General features: G+C 36.3%; 1 protein-coding gene across 1 annotated transcript in view; it reads right to left on the bottom strand.

Annotated features, from left to right (window-relative positions):
* The window catches only part of MAN1A1 (mannosidase alpha class 1A member 1), a 169,886-nt gene that overhangs the window by 98,986 nt on the left and 54,829 nt on the right, over positions 1–16,071 (bottom strand). Inside the window, exon 5 of the mRNA XM_029223379.1 lies at positions 9,912–9,992. Coding sequence (XP_029079212.1) covers positions 9,912–9,992 — 81 coding nt within the window. The remainder of the gene's footprint in view (positions 1–9,911; positions 9,993–16,071) is intronic.

The raw sequence follows: 16,071 nt of genomic DNA on the forward strand, positions 1-16,071 counted from the left end.
GGAGATCAGCTCGATGCTTTGTGATGACCTAGAGGGGTAGGATAGGGAGGGTGGGAGGGAGGCTTAAGAAGGAGGGGATATGGGGATATATGTATACATATAGCTGATTTACTTTGTTGTACAGCAGAAACTAACACAACATTGTGAAGCAGTTATACTCCAATAAAGATATTAAAAAAAAACACTCAACTCACATGCTACAGTTGTTATTTGAATTAATAGTTAAATCTAAATTGAATAATAAGTCTACTTTCTACCTGACTAGAGGAAGTGCATGACACAAGGCTAAAGTAAGAAGCCACTATTTAAAAATTTTAATACCAAGTTAGCTATAAGAATTGAAACGCAGAAGTTAGCAGCAATTTATAAATTAGAGCAACTATCACGATTATTATATGAAGAACTTAAAAATATCTGTTAAAATAAGATTAAACAAATAAATGCATCAACCAAATGGGACTTATAAGACAAATGTGACAATCTCTTTTGCTTATCTGGTCTAACCCTAACCTTCTATCTAATGGCACAAATGAAAAACAAAAGTGTTTATAATAAAGAGCTGTGAAAAAATTCTTGTGTTCTATGCCCATGTCATTAAACCTCTTGGATTTCCTCGTTTTGCAGGACCCTGGAATTAGTCACTATTTGTACTGCTTCAGAGGAATGGGATACCTCAGATTAAAATAAAGATCAATTATTAAGTTAAAAACAAACACTACCCTCAAGGCTTAGGTCCACTTTATTATCAATGTAAAAGAATTTCCAGCTAAATTATAAGATGAACTTCCAAATGCAAAATTAATGGTTGTATATCCAGATATATCAACAGATCTCTCTTGGAGAAGCACTTCATAATGTATCAGAAATGACTTAAGTTACTAGAATAGTTAACCCTAAGATTTGTCAATGAACTATCTTCTAAAACATTTTAAAGAAAAAAACTTTAAATACATAAACTATAAACCTACATCATAAAATGGTAACACAAGAAAGCTTTGTAAATGAAATCTTTAGAAGACATACTTTAGAAGGCACCTACTATAGACTGAATGTTTCTGTCCTCCCAAAATTTATATGTGAAATGCTAATCCCCAATGTGATGATAATTTGGAGGTGGAGGCTTTCCGAGGTGTTTAGGTCATGAGGGTGGAGCCCCCATGAATGAAATTAGTGCCTTTATAAAAGATATCCTAGAGAGCTCTTTCACCCCTTCTGCCATGTGAGGACATTTAGAGAAGATGGACATCTATGAAACAAGAAGCTGGCCCTCACGAGACACCAAATCTTCTGGCACCTTAATCTTGGATTTCCCAGCCTCCATAGCTATGAGAAATAAATGTTCATTGTTTATAAACAACCCAGTCTATGGTATTCTACTATAGCATACAGCAGCTTGAACGGACTAAAGGAAATTCAAAACAAATTCACATCACTACAATCAAATTTACTAAATTTATTGTAGATACAATTTCATCTAGTTATAGCTTAAAAGAAACAGCTCTGCATAGGTACATAGTTGCATTTAATCTAATTAGTTAACATGCATTTTGTTTACATTTCTACTGCCAACTCTAATCATCTGTACTGACTTCTTAAGGCTCTAGAGTCATGAATGTTTGTCCAACAATCATATATTTAAATTTCATACTGCATGAATATTTTTCTCTTTTTTGTTTAAACAGTAACCTTTGTTCAGTACATATTTTCATATGAATTTATGAATATTATGTAAAGTGCTTATATCTTAGAAAATTTAAAAATAAGTTCACTGATGCTTGAAAGTTGTTTTTTTTTTTAAGACCTATTTTTTTTCAATTAAAATATATTGCACAGTAAGCTATGCAGATAGCTTCTGGCAAAATCCCTCCTTAATCACTCAGTCTTGTGATGTTATCCTGGATTATGACATCACTCAAGACTTCCCTATTTTTTAAATATCTTATTCATACATTCCACTATATAGCCTTAACTTCCAGAGCTTCTAGTCATCTGCTAAATTACTACTACTTCTACTATCCTACTTCAACTAAACATCAGGCAATTTAACCAGTCCATTTTCTCTCTAACCATCACTCACCGGTTTTTTTTCATACTGTCTTATACTCATTCTTGGACTTTATGGTCTATAATTTTAATGAAACTTTTTGCCAATACCATAAAATCCATACCTTTTTTGGTGTCTCTGTCTCATCTGTCTAGCAAAACTCAATGAAAACACACCAACTACCTTCTCCATGCTTGTATCTGAACTGCTGAGCACTACTGAAGAAAGAAATATCATACATCTGAGGATTGACGCCACCATGAATTCATGGTCACCCACGTTGATACTGTCCAGAAATTCTACCATGTATCTCTAGTCACAACCCTCTCTAGAATGACAATTTCAAATTATACACACTCATCTGAAATGTCTATTCTCTCCCCGTGAACCTCAGCAGATGTCCTTGTCTGATGCTTCTTCATACAGTTAACAGGGGCCATCGCATAGTAAACATCTCATATCTTTGCCACCAAATCTACCAAGTCACTGACATGTGTGCCCATTTTCTCCTCTGCCCTCTCATACTGCAGTGGAGGAGGGACTACTCCCTAAGGCTATCTGTCCTCTGAATCCTACCCTCCCTTACCTTCTAAAAGACCTTCTCCTCTTCAATCAAAATCAATTTGGATTATATGCTATTATTCTACTAAAAGTACTTTCAGTAAAGTCATCCGTGGCCTCCACATTGCTACATCCAAAGATATTTTCAGTCCTAAACATCTTGCCTTAGCAGCAACCTCTGACACAACTGAACACTTCCTCATTTTTCAAAATACTATTTTCCCTTTGCTCCTGTGATAATCACATTTATTAGTTTTCCTCCTACTTCTGGGATTACCACTTCTTAGTCTCCTTTTCTAGCTCCTTCCTCTCACCAATGCCTAAATGTTAAGGCTCCCTTTTTTCAATCTATAAGAATTCTCAGCAGCCCCATTCCCTTCTATCCCTTCTATTATCATTTAGCTGTTGATGACTCATAAGTTCAAGCCTATAGCCTACTTCTATCTTCTATGTTTGAGATCCCTAATGTCTGGTTGCTACTTGCTGTCTTGTAGCTAGACTGTCCAACTCTGAAGGCCAGCTCTGCTGCTTTGTATGCCCTTGGGTAAGTTACTTAACACTCAGTGCTCTGTCTTTCCCTATGTAAAATGAGGATAAAAACAATATCTACTCCTACTTTACAGGGTTGCTATAACATCTAAATGAATCAATATTTGTCAGTGGAGACTGTTTCTCTTGTTCACTGGTTCTGCAGCACCAAGTGCAGTCAGTGCTTCAGTGCAGGTATTCAATAAGCATATGCTGATCCACTAAATAAATGAACTTACCAGATGGTAACTTATCACAATTCTCAGGAATTTTCTACTAGTCCCATTAAATTTTAAGTTCCTTGCTATAGGTACCTCATGATACCTTCCTAAAGGACACTGCAATAATTTCAAAGAAAAAAAATATACAGAAATATTACTAGAAAAGTACAGCTTTTGTTTAAGTCACACACATACATACACACACAAATTTAGTATTAGAAATCTATGACAATATGATTCAGACAATAAAAATGATTTAAGTATTGGTTTTAACAGACATTGTAAATTATGAAATGATTCACTATAAATCTAAATATAAACATATTACCTCATCTTTTACATTAGGTTTTGCAAAACAACAAGTTCCTGGTCTGAGCAAACACTTAAAGAGGAAGTGGTTGGAGGAAAGGCACCAGGTCCACAACGTCTGCTCAACACAGCAGGGTGCTGCTGAAGAGCAATGATTAGCTCCCCCACTAGACAACTGCAGTACTGATGACAGGCATTCCTTTTCTATAGCATAGTTTACCTGGGTTTCTCAACTTTACTGTTTGAAATTTGGAGGGTTACAGGAGAAGTCTAGAATAGGAGATGTTTCTCACAGAAACAGAATTTTGTAGACAAGTGCTAGAAGAGTAGCCTTTTACTTGACAAGTCAGTGAATATGTTTTCCTATCCCAAGGCATGACTCTCTAATTACTACCCTAGGGCCATAGTATGGAAGTCTTTTCCTTGTGGAGCAGACTAATTCCAGTTTGGGGACCCTTGAAAAAATTCCCCTCTTTTCACAAATTCCTATCTTCTGCTTCTCCTAGCAGCTGGGAAGGCTATACAGTTTAACCCAAGTCAGTGGCTACTGTGGCAGTCACTAGCATTATTTACTCCCAGGCGTGTGGTGGTAACACTGCATCCTGTCCCCCAACCCTTTAAATTACAGTGACCATGTGACTTGCTTTCGCCAATAAGATGAGAGCTGAAGTAACAAGTGTCTTTTCAATAGACATGTTAAAAGCCAGTGTGTGATTTTCCAGGTTTTCTTTTGCCACCTCAACACCCTGCCTCCTGCCTTGGCAAATGGAAATGACTCAGATGGCAGCTGCTGCACCAGTCTGGGCTCTGGAGGGAGGATGATGAGAAGCAGAGTTGTGGGCAGAGCATGCAGCATGGGCAAAGCATAAAGAGTGTGTAGAACGTATTGTCTTAAACCATTGAGATTTTGAGGTTGTTACTGCATCATAATAGGTCTATTCTCACTGATACGAATTTGTAGTCCACTTACTATATGCAAAGTACTGTGCTAAACTAAAAGGGATACACATATTTCATTAATAAACAAGTTAATTTTCTGAGTTTCCCTCTCCTATAGGTGCCAAGCCCTCTCATTTGGTCTACCACATTTATCACATGCAAATCTATACCAGCTTCTGCCACTTATACCTTAGCCATGAATAGGTTTTGGAGCTCAAATTCTTGGCAAACTGTAGAACTGCTTTCATGTATTACTGAGATAAAGTTCTTATGGCTAATAAAACTTCTGTGCTTCCAAAAACAATTATAAATACAGGATAGAGCTTTGTACAGAGTGAGACACATAGAAAACCTGAGTTAGGGAGTAGGTATGATTTCTGTAATTCAATGTAGGCCAAAAAAAGGTAGCATTTTCATTTGACGAAAGTGTACATTATTTTAGAATCGATTCCGTGTACTCCTAGATCCCTTTTAAAGTACAAAATAAACTTCCAATCTTAAGAAAATATTCAACATGAGACAATTTAGCTCATTAACCACGGAAACAATTACAAATTTAAGCAAAATTACTGTAATCTAATATCATTTTGCTAAGTTAAACCTTTTAAAATGAAAATATTACCTATTCAGTTTATCATATTCCTTTATTTTATAAAGTTTCAATAATGAATGCTAAACAGTAAATTAATATCTAAAGTATATATAAGGATCATCACTAAACAAACTCTACAAAATTGATGTCCAGCACCCCAAACGTCTGAATCCTATTATGAGAAAAAAATAGATCTTTCTACCACTACACTCACATTCTCAATCTTATTTCTCTCCTCCCTACTCCACAATCCTACCCACTTCATGTTTTCCCCCTTGATATTTTTAAAATTAGAGGTATTAGCTACTTCTCTTTTTCAGTAAGTCCTTCAGCAATCTTTTGTAGTGGTGTCTCTGGAGCAGTGGATTTCTTTTGGTTAATTTGGGAAAACATTCTTTTGCTGCCTTCAGAATGAAGGCTACCTTGGCAGAGTAAACTGATCTAATGTAAAAATCTATTATATGTGTTTCCCCAGTCTTGGGTCAGATGCCCTTGTTGCCTTTATTCAATGAAAGCTCATTCTTCAATCTTTTTAGCTTTGATGAGTTGACTTTTTCTAGTTCACATACTTAAAACATATTACTTGAATGTTTCCTTTGAGGATTAAATACCTTGTCAGTTCTAAATGTTCTCTCTCAATTTACAGAATAAAGTAGTTTTTCAAATCAGGAAAAGCTTTCCTAAGTAGTATTTTATTAAATTATCAGTTTCCATACAGCTTGTCTATTTCCTCTGACACCCTTATTCATCATAGTGGAATTATGTCTTTTTTTTGACTCCCAAACATCTTTTCTTCCTACCCTTCCAATAGGGCCTTCAATTTCCTATTCAGGAATTATCTATACTTGGTCCTCATGGGATACTGAATTCAAACCCTGTGGAAGACTTTTTATCATATCCTCTCTTTCATTTCCTAAGATCCTTAAGGGACCACATTAAATAAAACTGCCAATTGACCTCCTTCTTCTGGAACTTTGTGTCTTGACAAGGGTAGGAAAAAATTAGTGCATGTTTATTAATTCTAGGGTGACCCAGAGAGATTGCTGAGCCATAGAGATCCTCTGTGGCAACTTGAGAGTGCTAGTTCCAATTTCTTCTTCAGCCTTCTCTATGAGTCTGTGGCATTACTATATCCCATTAAGTTTACTTTCTGCTCAATACAGCCACTGATTTCTGTTGTAAAGCAAATAATAATAATGTGGTATAGTCATACATGCTATTTTCTACGTGTATCATCTTCTCTTGAAATGTCTTGTTTTGCATTTGCCAATTTTCAATATCACTTTTGCTTTGGTTACTCTTATTCTACAGTAATATTTCCCAAAATTTGTTCTGGGAAACAATGTTTGTAACTCAGTGTTAGCAGATGTTACATTAAAAAAAAAAAAAAAGAGGGAGGTTATAGTTAAGTATGGAAATACAGAGATAAAAAAATTAGTTTCTTTTTCTGTAAATTGTGAATTTCTAAGAAAGGATATAGGATGTAACTTTTTCCAAATTTATTTTTAGTATATATACAGATACAGATTTATCCTGCCATATCTAAAGAAACTAGTGGTCTGTAGAACATAATTTGGGTAATGATATTCTAGATGCTATTTACTAACTCCAATGAGGACTTTAGTTTCCGTTGAGCTTATAATAGAGCAATGCTATCTCTTTTATTTATTTTTATTACTGATCATTTAGTATTTGGTATTCATCTTATTTTCATCCCATCCGTTTGTAATTCTTGTGCTTATCTGCATTTCTTATATAGACTCTGGAAATCTTGTGGCTCGACTTTTGTTAAAAAAATAATACTACAAAATATTTTAACTGAGCTAGGGCATTTCAAGTTTTTGAATATGTCCCTGTAATCAAAGTATATGTCAACAGGTATTTCATGTTCCTATTGTTCTTTTCATAGGTTTAGAGGTCCATTGACATTCTTGATTATTGTTCAGTGTTTCTAATTGTAATTTTCCTGAAGCAGGTAACGCAAGTCAATGGTATTTCCTCTTCTGTTTTTGTAACATAAACATAAGAATCTTGAACTTACATCAGTGTGGGCCTATATACTTCTGATGGTGATTTATAAGATGTTCTCAGAATACTCCTGAGCCTCAGCGATGAAATGAGAATGTTAAATTATGGTGATTTAGTAGTCCCTCTATGAGGTAATTTAAGAAGATGAATTTTCCTAGACTATCTTAGTAATACCTTGATCTATAAAAGAGTGTGTAGCATAGAACTTTATCAACAATCTAAAACCAACTAATCCATAATGTGGCCATGTTGATGTGCTTTCTATTAAACGAATGCCCAATTTTTCATTTTGATATGGAGACAAATAGATCAAGCTCAGGCTTAGGGTAAAATAATTTTCCTTGATCACATTCCTGACAGCTAATTCTCCTGAGTGCATTGGTCAAATGAAAGGCAACCATCAGTGATGAGGTAATAACTGGGGGGAAGAAACAGGAAATGATGGTAAAACAGTCTTATACTAATTGTTTCTCACTTGGCAATCCCACTTTAGAGGATAAATATATTTATTGGCTGATTATAGCTACATTATTCAAAATATAGGAATACTGGAAGCAACCCAACTGTCTAACGTTTAGGGAATAGTTAGCAAAAACTATGCTGAGAAGATGAATCTTTAAGGACTAAAATTTAAAATGTATTCTACAGAAACAAAGAAAAGTATTGATATATAAGAAATACCTAAGGTAACTTTTATCATAAAATTAAAATGCAGAAAATATAGATATAATTAACACAATGAATGTTTTGCACAGGGATAAGGACAAAGCATATATACTAAAAGAATAATTATTTTCAATGGAGGTGTTTTTTGTAGTCCTTTTCTTACTAAAGTTAGCTAAGTATAGAATTTAAAAATATCCTTACAGGGCTTCCCTGGTGGCGCACTGGTTGAGAGTCCGCCTGCTGATGCAGGGGACGTGGGTTTGTGCCCCGGTCCAGGAGGATCCCACATGCCGCGGAGCGGCTGGGCCCGTGAGCCATGGCCGCTGGGCCTGTGCGTCTGGAGCCTGTGCTCCGCAACAGGAGAGGCCACAACAGTGAGAGGCCCACGTACCGCAAAAAAAAAAAAAAAAATCCTTACAATGTCTTAGGCAGATGATTTTATCTGTAGGCAAGCTATATCTGTATTATACTTATATCAGTATATAAACATATATGTCTCCAGTAAGCATACACACATATAGAAACAAACACAGGTATATAAACTTAAGATACTGTTATGAGTAAAAAAGTATCCTAATCTACATGATGCATATTTAGAAGAAATACATAATTGTTTCTCTTGGCATGCTCCATTACCCTATCTAAGCCCAGATACAATGAAGTCCTTATTTCCTCCAAATTGTCTCACCCCACAGAAATGATGAAGGAAGTTAAAACCAAGGTCATCCTAAGTATGTCATGCCAAAAACAATGAGAATACACAGGCACTGGATACTCAAAGACATATATTCTAAAAGCATAAACTTCTTTAGTAAAAAACAGTAATTAATTTTAATTATGAGTTTTTAAAAATATGGATTCCCAGGCTTAGCGTTTAGAACATCCTACATCAAAATGAACAAATGAAGTTATGTGCAACTGGAAAAAGGGAAGAAGAGGGATAATGAAGAACAGGGTTTATCACAAACAGGACAGATACAGGGGAATATAGAAGCCATCCATATACTTTGAAAATCTCTATGGTAGAATAAAATCTAAAAAGAAGGAGAATGTTAAGATTGTACAGGCTGTTTTGTTATGACTAGGAAAGCGTCTGAGAGACGAGAAACAAAGTAAAGCAGTCTTTCTCATTAAGCATATATTGCTCTGCTTAAATTTGTTTGAAGGAGCATAGAAATACATGAACTAGTACACTTGGTAAGATCCCCTCTTCCCCCCAGCCAGATTGCTCAGGCTAACACAAATCTGATTGATATGCAATTGAAATACGTGACTGTTTTTCCTGATGTCAGCTTTTAACACTGTTGAAATTAAAGGTGAGGTCCATTCTAATGACTCTTAGTGGACTCTTAGGTTGTTATTCATAAAGCTGTCCAAAACCTTTCAGGATAATAGCACCTGTGCTCCTCATGAGCATGATACAAAAATCCTTTCTTAATCTATTGATAAAAGGCAGCTAAATTAAAAATTCCTTCTTTGTTCTGAGCAGCGATAATTAATTAAGCTCCAACCTAGGAGGAGCTGCAAAGCACTTTATGTAGGGTTACTGGCCTACAGGACTTCTAACTGGGAAGCTGAGTATCTCACTCACCCCCTCAATTTCTTAAATACTCTAATTTTTATATCTCACTTGCCAAGCTTTATTTCAAAAAAGTTTTTATTAAGTTAATATTATACTAACATTAAAATAATTTTTAAAGAAAGAAATCCACAAACCTGCCACTATACTAAACTCTTTACTTTGTCCATAGGCATATATAATTTGTAGTTTTAATCACACCATACATAACATAATGGAGCCAGGCTTTTTTAAAGGCACTGCCTAACATTTCCTGACAACATGCTCTGTCAGACTTTCCCAGTGTGCTCATTTAATTAGTACTTATTATAAGAAATTCAGTATATGCTAGAGGCCCATCAAAACGTGAAAATTTAATGGAGACCATAAAAAGCATACTTTACTTGGAGAATATCATTTTAAGACACTTCATAATTCCCATTTATATGCCACTTTTCATCTTACCTCTTCTCCAGACAGGTAGTAAGCTGAGATTAGTCCACCGACAAAGCGTATATTTACTTCAAAAACAGAAACTTCAGCATTCTGTGGAAACAAAATAAAGGAGGTTCATATATAAATGGTAGTACACAATTGAGAAAAATATCACCGTGATAAAGTGCATGAAATATTTAAATTTTGTTCAATCCTACGTGCTTGCCCAGAGAAATTTATACACAAGAGGGAAAAGCCCTGCCTTCTAACAGTGTCAAAACACATGTAAATAGATCAAAAAATTTTGACTCTTAAAATAACAATTATAAAAATATTTATAAAATGAAGTTATTTCCTCCCTCTATTCAACACTAGATACAATACTCAATATTCTTTGTGCAGATGCGACAGGCCCAGGACATTCTATTTTTCTATTCTGTGTTCTTTTATTTTATTCATTTGCCTGTTTTTCTTCCCAAAAGACCATTCAGAGTCTTCATACTTTTGCTGGTAGTTCAACATTATTCTAGAATTCTTCCCACACCATTTTAAAGTAGCACAGCTAGAATGTAAATAGGATTTGAAGCTGGAGTGACTTGGGTTCTAGTGCTGGTTCCCAAATGTTCTGTCTGTGGTCTGGGATGATCACATTTCTCTGAGAAGAAATTTTATCTTTGCATAAAGGAGATTATAATAATATATGTTGTACCTTGTTAAAACAGCTCTTATATACATCAATAATAGCTTGCTTTTATTATTATTTACAAAGCTCTATATCCTGTGCTAATCTCTACATGGACTATGTCATTTAGTCCTATATCAACCGTGTGAAATAATTACTATTCTTACATCCATTTTACAAATGGAGAAACTGAGATTTATAGTGGTTACTATGACTTTCTTAAGGTCAGACAACTAATAAGTGGTTGGGGGCTTCCCTGGTGGCGCAGTGGTTGAGAGTCTGCCTGCCGATGCAGGGAACGCGGGTTCCTGCCCCGGTCCGGGAAGATCCCACATGCCGTGGAGCGGCTGGGCCCGTGAGCCATGGCCGCTGAGCCTGCGTGTCCGGAGCCTGTGCTCCGCAACGGGAGAGGCCACAACAGTGAGAGGCCCGCATATCGCAAAATAAATAAATAAATAAATAAGTGGTTGAATCAGGATTTAAACTTGACTACTCTGATTCCTGGTTTAGAGCTGTTATCCTGACTCCTATATCACCTCACATGATAATGCATCAAGTATCTTTATTAATGGTCATATAATTGTGGCATATAATTAGTAATTATTGCCAATACTTTTATTATTTTACAATATTTGACTACTACATGGATCTGTCCTACATTCTATTACTAGATAATTTAGCACAGCTAACCTACAATAGATGGTAGGTACACTTTGTTACCGAACCAAACTTGGGTCCACTTGCCCACACACACTAAAGCCAATCTACTGACACCATGTTGTGTGTGGTAAAGGAGAGTACAACGTTTACTGTAGGGCACTAAGCAACAAGAATGAGCAGCGCGTGCTCAAAAGACCGGAACTCTCGATGGCTTTCAGGGGAGGGGTTTTAAAGGCAGTGTGAAGGAGGGGCTGCAGGGTGTGTGATCAGCTCGTGCACCATTCTCGGATTGGTTGGCATCAAGGTGAAATTTCAAGCGTCATCAACCTTCTGGTTTCAAATGGTCTAGGGTCTATGTGCTTGTGGTCAGCAGTTTTCATCTGGTGTGGGCCTGCTTCCTGTAAAAAGAACATAGGAATGTGTGCCAGGCCTTTATGTATATCTTTCAGGGGACTGGGAACTCGGTGATTCTGCGATGTGGCGGATTTATAGTCTAACTTGTTACCAGTTTCCTGGCCCAACAGCTATTCTTTGTTTCTACATCTTCATATTTCCTGATCATTAACTCTTCAGCCAGCCTTTTGAGACTCAGGGGAGGCCTAGAAGACTAAAGAAAAAGCCTTTTGCTTCAGAGGATGGGGACACAGGGGCTTGTGTATGGTTTCAGCTTCAAGCTTTTGTTAGCTTCTTTTCATGTTTGTTAGGCCTACCCAGTAATTGTTCACTTTTGCCTGGTGTCAAACAATTCGCTGAAATCACAGGGGCTAACAGCAAACTAATATATGGAGTCACATATCCAGCAGATCAGCTTAGTCACAATCATCTGAGATATTATTTCCTTTAACATTTATTAAGCAACTACTATGTGTCAGGCACTGTCCTAGGTTCTAGGGACATGGCAATGAAGACTCATAAGGTCCTCAAATTCATGGAGTCTACATTTTAGTGGGCGAAAACAATTCCAGAAGAAAAAAAAGAGGTATATTTTCTTTAATTTCCACATGCTTTCTCTAAAAAGGTATAAGGATCTAACAAATTAAAGCTAAGTAATTGCTTAAGTTAAAAAAAATTTCTTGCAAAAGGAAGGTCATGAATATTACTTGGGAGAGACACATACTAGGCCAGAGTTAGGCAAAAGCATCATAATGTAAGACACTGGTGAGTTCGTTCAATTGTATTTCATAATTTGTAATATGCACCTAATACAATTTGATTAAAGTACTTTACATGGGAACAATTTATCTGTGATGTGTATTACTCTGAATGAGTATTACATAAATATTGGTAAAAGCTTTAATATTCCACAAAATTACTGATAAGGAAAGAGAAAGCGAATCGTTAATTTGTTTTGGCTCACACAGCTATACTTCTTATGTCTAAAGGTAACAACGTCTAATAATAAAATCTAATAAATAAAACCCTCAAATCCTATCATTCTCAATTTGTACTTGTGTTTTTCAGTTTTTAAACCTAAGAATAGTCCTCCACGTTTCTGCCTACTGAAGTCTGTTAAGATGATTTTATATTCTTATACTAGCTTTGGCTTCATTTGATATACATTCATTCTCTTTTCCTCCTATGAAAATTTTGGATAATCAGGACTTTTATATAAACATCTGATGAAAATTACTGCATGGTAGAAGACTGAGCCATGTCAAACACCATCATAAATACATCTTCAGCAAGACATCAGTCACCTACTGGGTACAACCAGTTATTGATCCAGCAATGTATTCTAGAACCTAAATTCTATTTATCTTCCGCTGTCTGTAAGATACTGAGAGACGGTTTTGCAAAGTGCCATGCTCAAGGTCAGTGCTTTGTCTTTTGAATTTCTCGGATCTAACGGTTTGGTGAGCCTATCCAAGAAGCGAATCTGGCTTGTTAGTGAATCCATACAGGTTCCCAGTTACTTGTGTTCTTGTCTTTCAAGATCTCGCTCAGGAAGTCACATCACCATTAGCTGTATTCAACAGTCATCATATCTACCTTCTTTTGAAAACCAAAATTACATTTGAATTCCCAGCATATAATATTTTCTACTTTTTTTTTCCCAAAGTTAAATCTAAATTATTTAGAAACCTTAATTTGAGAGCTCTTAACATTTTGGGTTATATTATGTTTTAGGTCAGCAGACTGAAATTTATACACTTCAGGTCACTCTTTACAGATCCTTTGATGAAAAACACTAAGAAGATAAAAATATAAATTGGCTGGCTCGACTGCGGGCAGCAGACTATCAAAACACTACCTTAGAGTCAGAAAGGCCTGGGACTGAAGGTTGGTTCGGGAGCCCACTGAGCGCAAGATCCCAGGCAAGTCACATATTCTCTCTGAGCCTTGGTTTTCTCATTTGTAAAAAGGGACAGTGCATTTCGTACAAGGCGCTACAAGTCCATGAATGTAAAGCACCATGCACAATGCCTGCCACGGGTAAAGTACTCAATAAGTGCCATTACCACTGCACAAAAGCTCAGCTTAAGTAAACCAATAAGGCCCAGCTTCCTCAGGGGTTCTTGGAAAATCAGAAACTCCAGAATCATAATCTTCTAAATACTAGAATGCAAACTGATATACCTTCTCTCACTCTCATAGGAGTCATGTTTCAAATCCTCTTTTGAAATACAGTATCCTGACCAAGTTTCCTTTTGGGCTTGATACAATTTATACGATATCTGGGTTTTCAAAAGTGAACTTCTACAATCTGAGGGTTTGAGGCCAATTTTATCAACTTCTGACTCTGATTTCCATTAAAATGAACTTATTAAATCTAAATGAAGATATGCATCCTATTAATATTCCTGCAGCATTTTTTAAGATGTTCTAAAACTTTTCCAGTGACTTACCCTAATGACAGGAGAGGGGTAAGGGCGGGCAGAGAACAGTATGTAAAGGAGGGAAGCCCCAAACAGCCTGCAACACTAAAATCTTTTGGATTTATCTTAACAATGTAGATTTTGTAGTCTCCTTCAATCTGTGTTTGTTTTAAATGAGATTAAATCCCTTAAATCTTTAAGTAAGGTCACATTCCAGGAATATGTCCCACGTAGTCCATGGCTTCTAGTACATAGCTGTATGTGAGCACCAGTTTGAGAAGCAGATCCAGTCTTTGTTTAAACTGCACGCACCTGCTAGTTAATTTCACAATTGATGAGCAAGTGGAAGGTGGATATTTTTGGCTTAAGGCCTACCCACAAAACCATGCGGACTGGAGAAACTGCTCTTTCACTTTGAGTTTCCTCTACCAACAGCTTTTGAATCAAAGAACACACTTAACCAGAATCATACATAAATCATACATAAATACATACATCTAAAATCAAGAGGTGAAATCATGGAAAAACCAGGCTTCACTACTTATCTCTCATATTGCTTTAGGTGTCTTAGACTGATAATTTCCACCTTAAGTTTATCCCTTTCTTTAGTATTGCTGTCCTCTGGCTTACTATACGTATATGTAAAATTATGAGATAAAGTGATAAAACTTGCTAAAATGGAAAAAAGTTTAATTCAATAAACCATTTTGTATGGCTCCCTCCCCCCACCCTTCATGTTATCTTCCATCTCTCTACTGGGAAAGGTGTCCTTCAAATAAACAGATCAGGAGCTCACAGGCATGAAGAATCTAACCATATCCAGACAAGAGGGAAAGTGAACACTTCAAAATCCCTGTTTCAACCTGAGTGCCTAAAAGATCAACCTCTTACAAGATAGTATTTTAAATAACTCAGAGAAATTAGGTTGTATTTTTTATAAGCAACTTATTTACCAAAATTATCTATAAAATGATAGATAATAATGGGCTTGACCATTTTAATAACAAATTTAGGTTGGAGAACAGATTCAGCCACAGTTTTTGACTGCAGAACTACAGAGGCGCAGACTTTCCTTGAAGAATAGATATATTGTTTCTTTGCACCTTCAGGCCTTATGATAATTATTCAGAATCAAACCTGCATCAAATTTAAGGAATTCTCCTTGTTTTTTTTTTTTTTTTTGCTGTATGCGGTCCTCTCACTGTTGTGGCCTCTCCCGTTGCTGAGCACAGGCTCCGGACGCGCAGGCCCAGCGGCCATGGCTCACGGGCCCAGCCGCTCCGCGGCATGTGGGATCTTCCCGGACCGGGGCACGAACCCGTGTCCCCTGCATCGGCAGGCAGACTCTCAACCACTGCGCCACCAGGGGAGCCCTCTCCTTAATTCTTAACTTATGATTCCATGCAGCAGGGCAGGTCTGATTGATTGCATTAAATTGAAAAAGACTTCTTGGAAAAGAACTTTCGTTTTCAGAAATATCTTAATCCTCTTCTCAGTGTTTGGCCCCAATTATTAGAGTTGGTTTTTTTAAAGAGTATTTCTCTGAGCCCTAAGATCAGAGAATACTTCTTTGCTAGCTATTCCTCCAAACATCCTGTCAGCTTTCTACTCAATGAGCTATAAGCGAGGAACAAGCAAGCATTAATAACAACTGTCCCACTACAAACCAATGCAATAATTGTTTAATAACAATTGCTCTGCTACTAACATATGGTAACTATGCTTTACCTTACTGAGAACCAGTGGAAACACAAGACTTTACAAACCCATTGCTTAAAGAGAGGTTATTGCCTATAAGCCTTGCCTGTGTTTAGGCTTAGCATACACATTCATTTATAAATGGTACTTTAAAGTATGTGTTGTATTAACATTCTGAGGATTACAACTCCTTTTAACAGATTAAATAGCAACATTAAACTTTATAGCTTAGTATAACATATGTCTGAGCAGCTTTTAACTTCATATTTAAGTAACATGATAAATTTCTTTAGATGAACAAAGTGCAAATTCTTTGGGCCACAGAGATAGGCAA

This window comes from Monodon monoceros, unplaced genomic scaffold (genome assembly GCF_005190385.1).
Source record: "Monodon monoceros isolate NGI ecotype Baffin Bay Population unplaced genomic scaffold, NGI_Narwhal_1 Super_Scaffold_15, whole genome shotgun sequence".
NCBI classification, from domain to species: Eukaryota; Metazoa; Chordata; class Mammalia; order Artiodactyla; family Monodontidae; genus Monodon; species Monodon monoceros.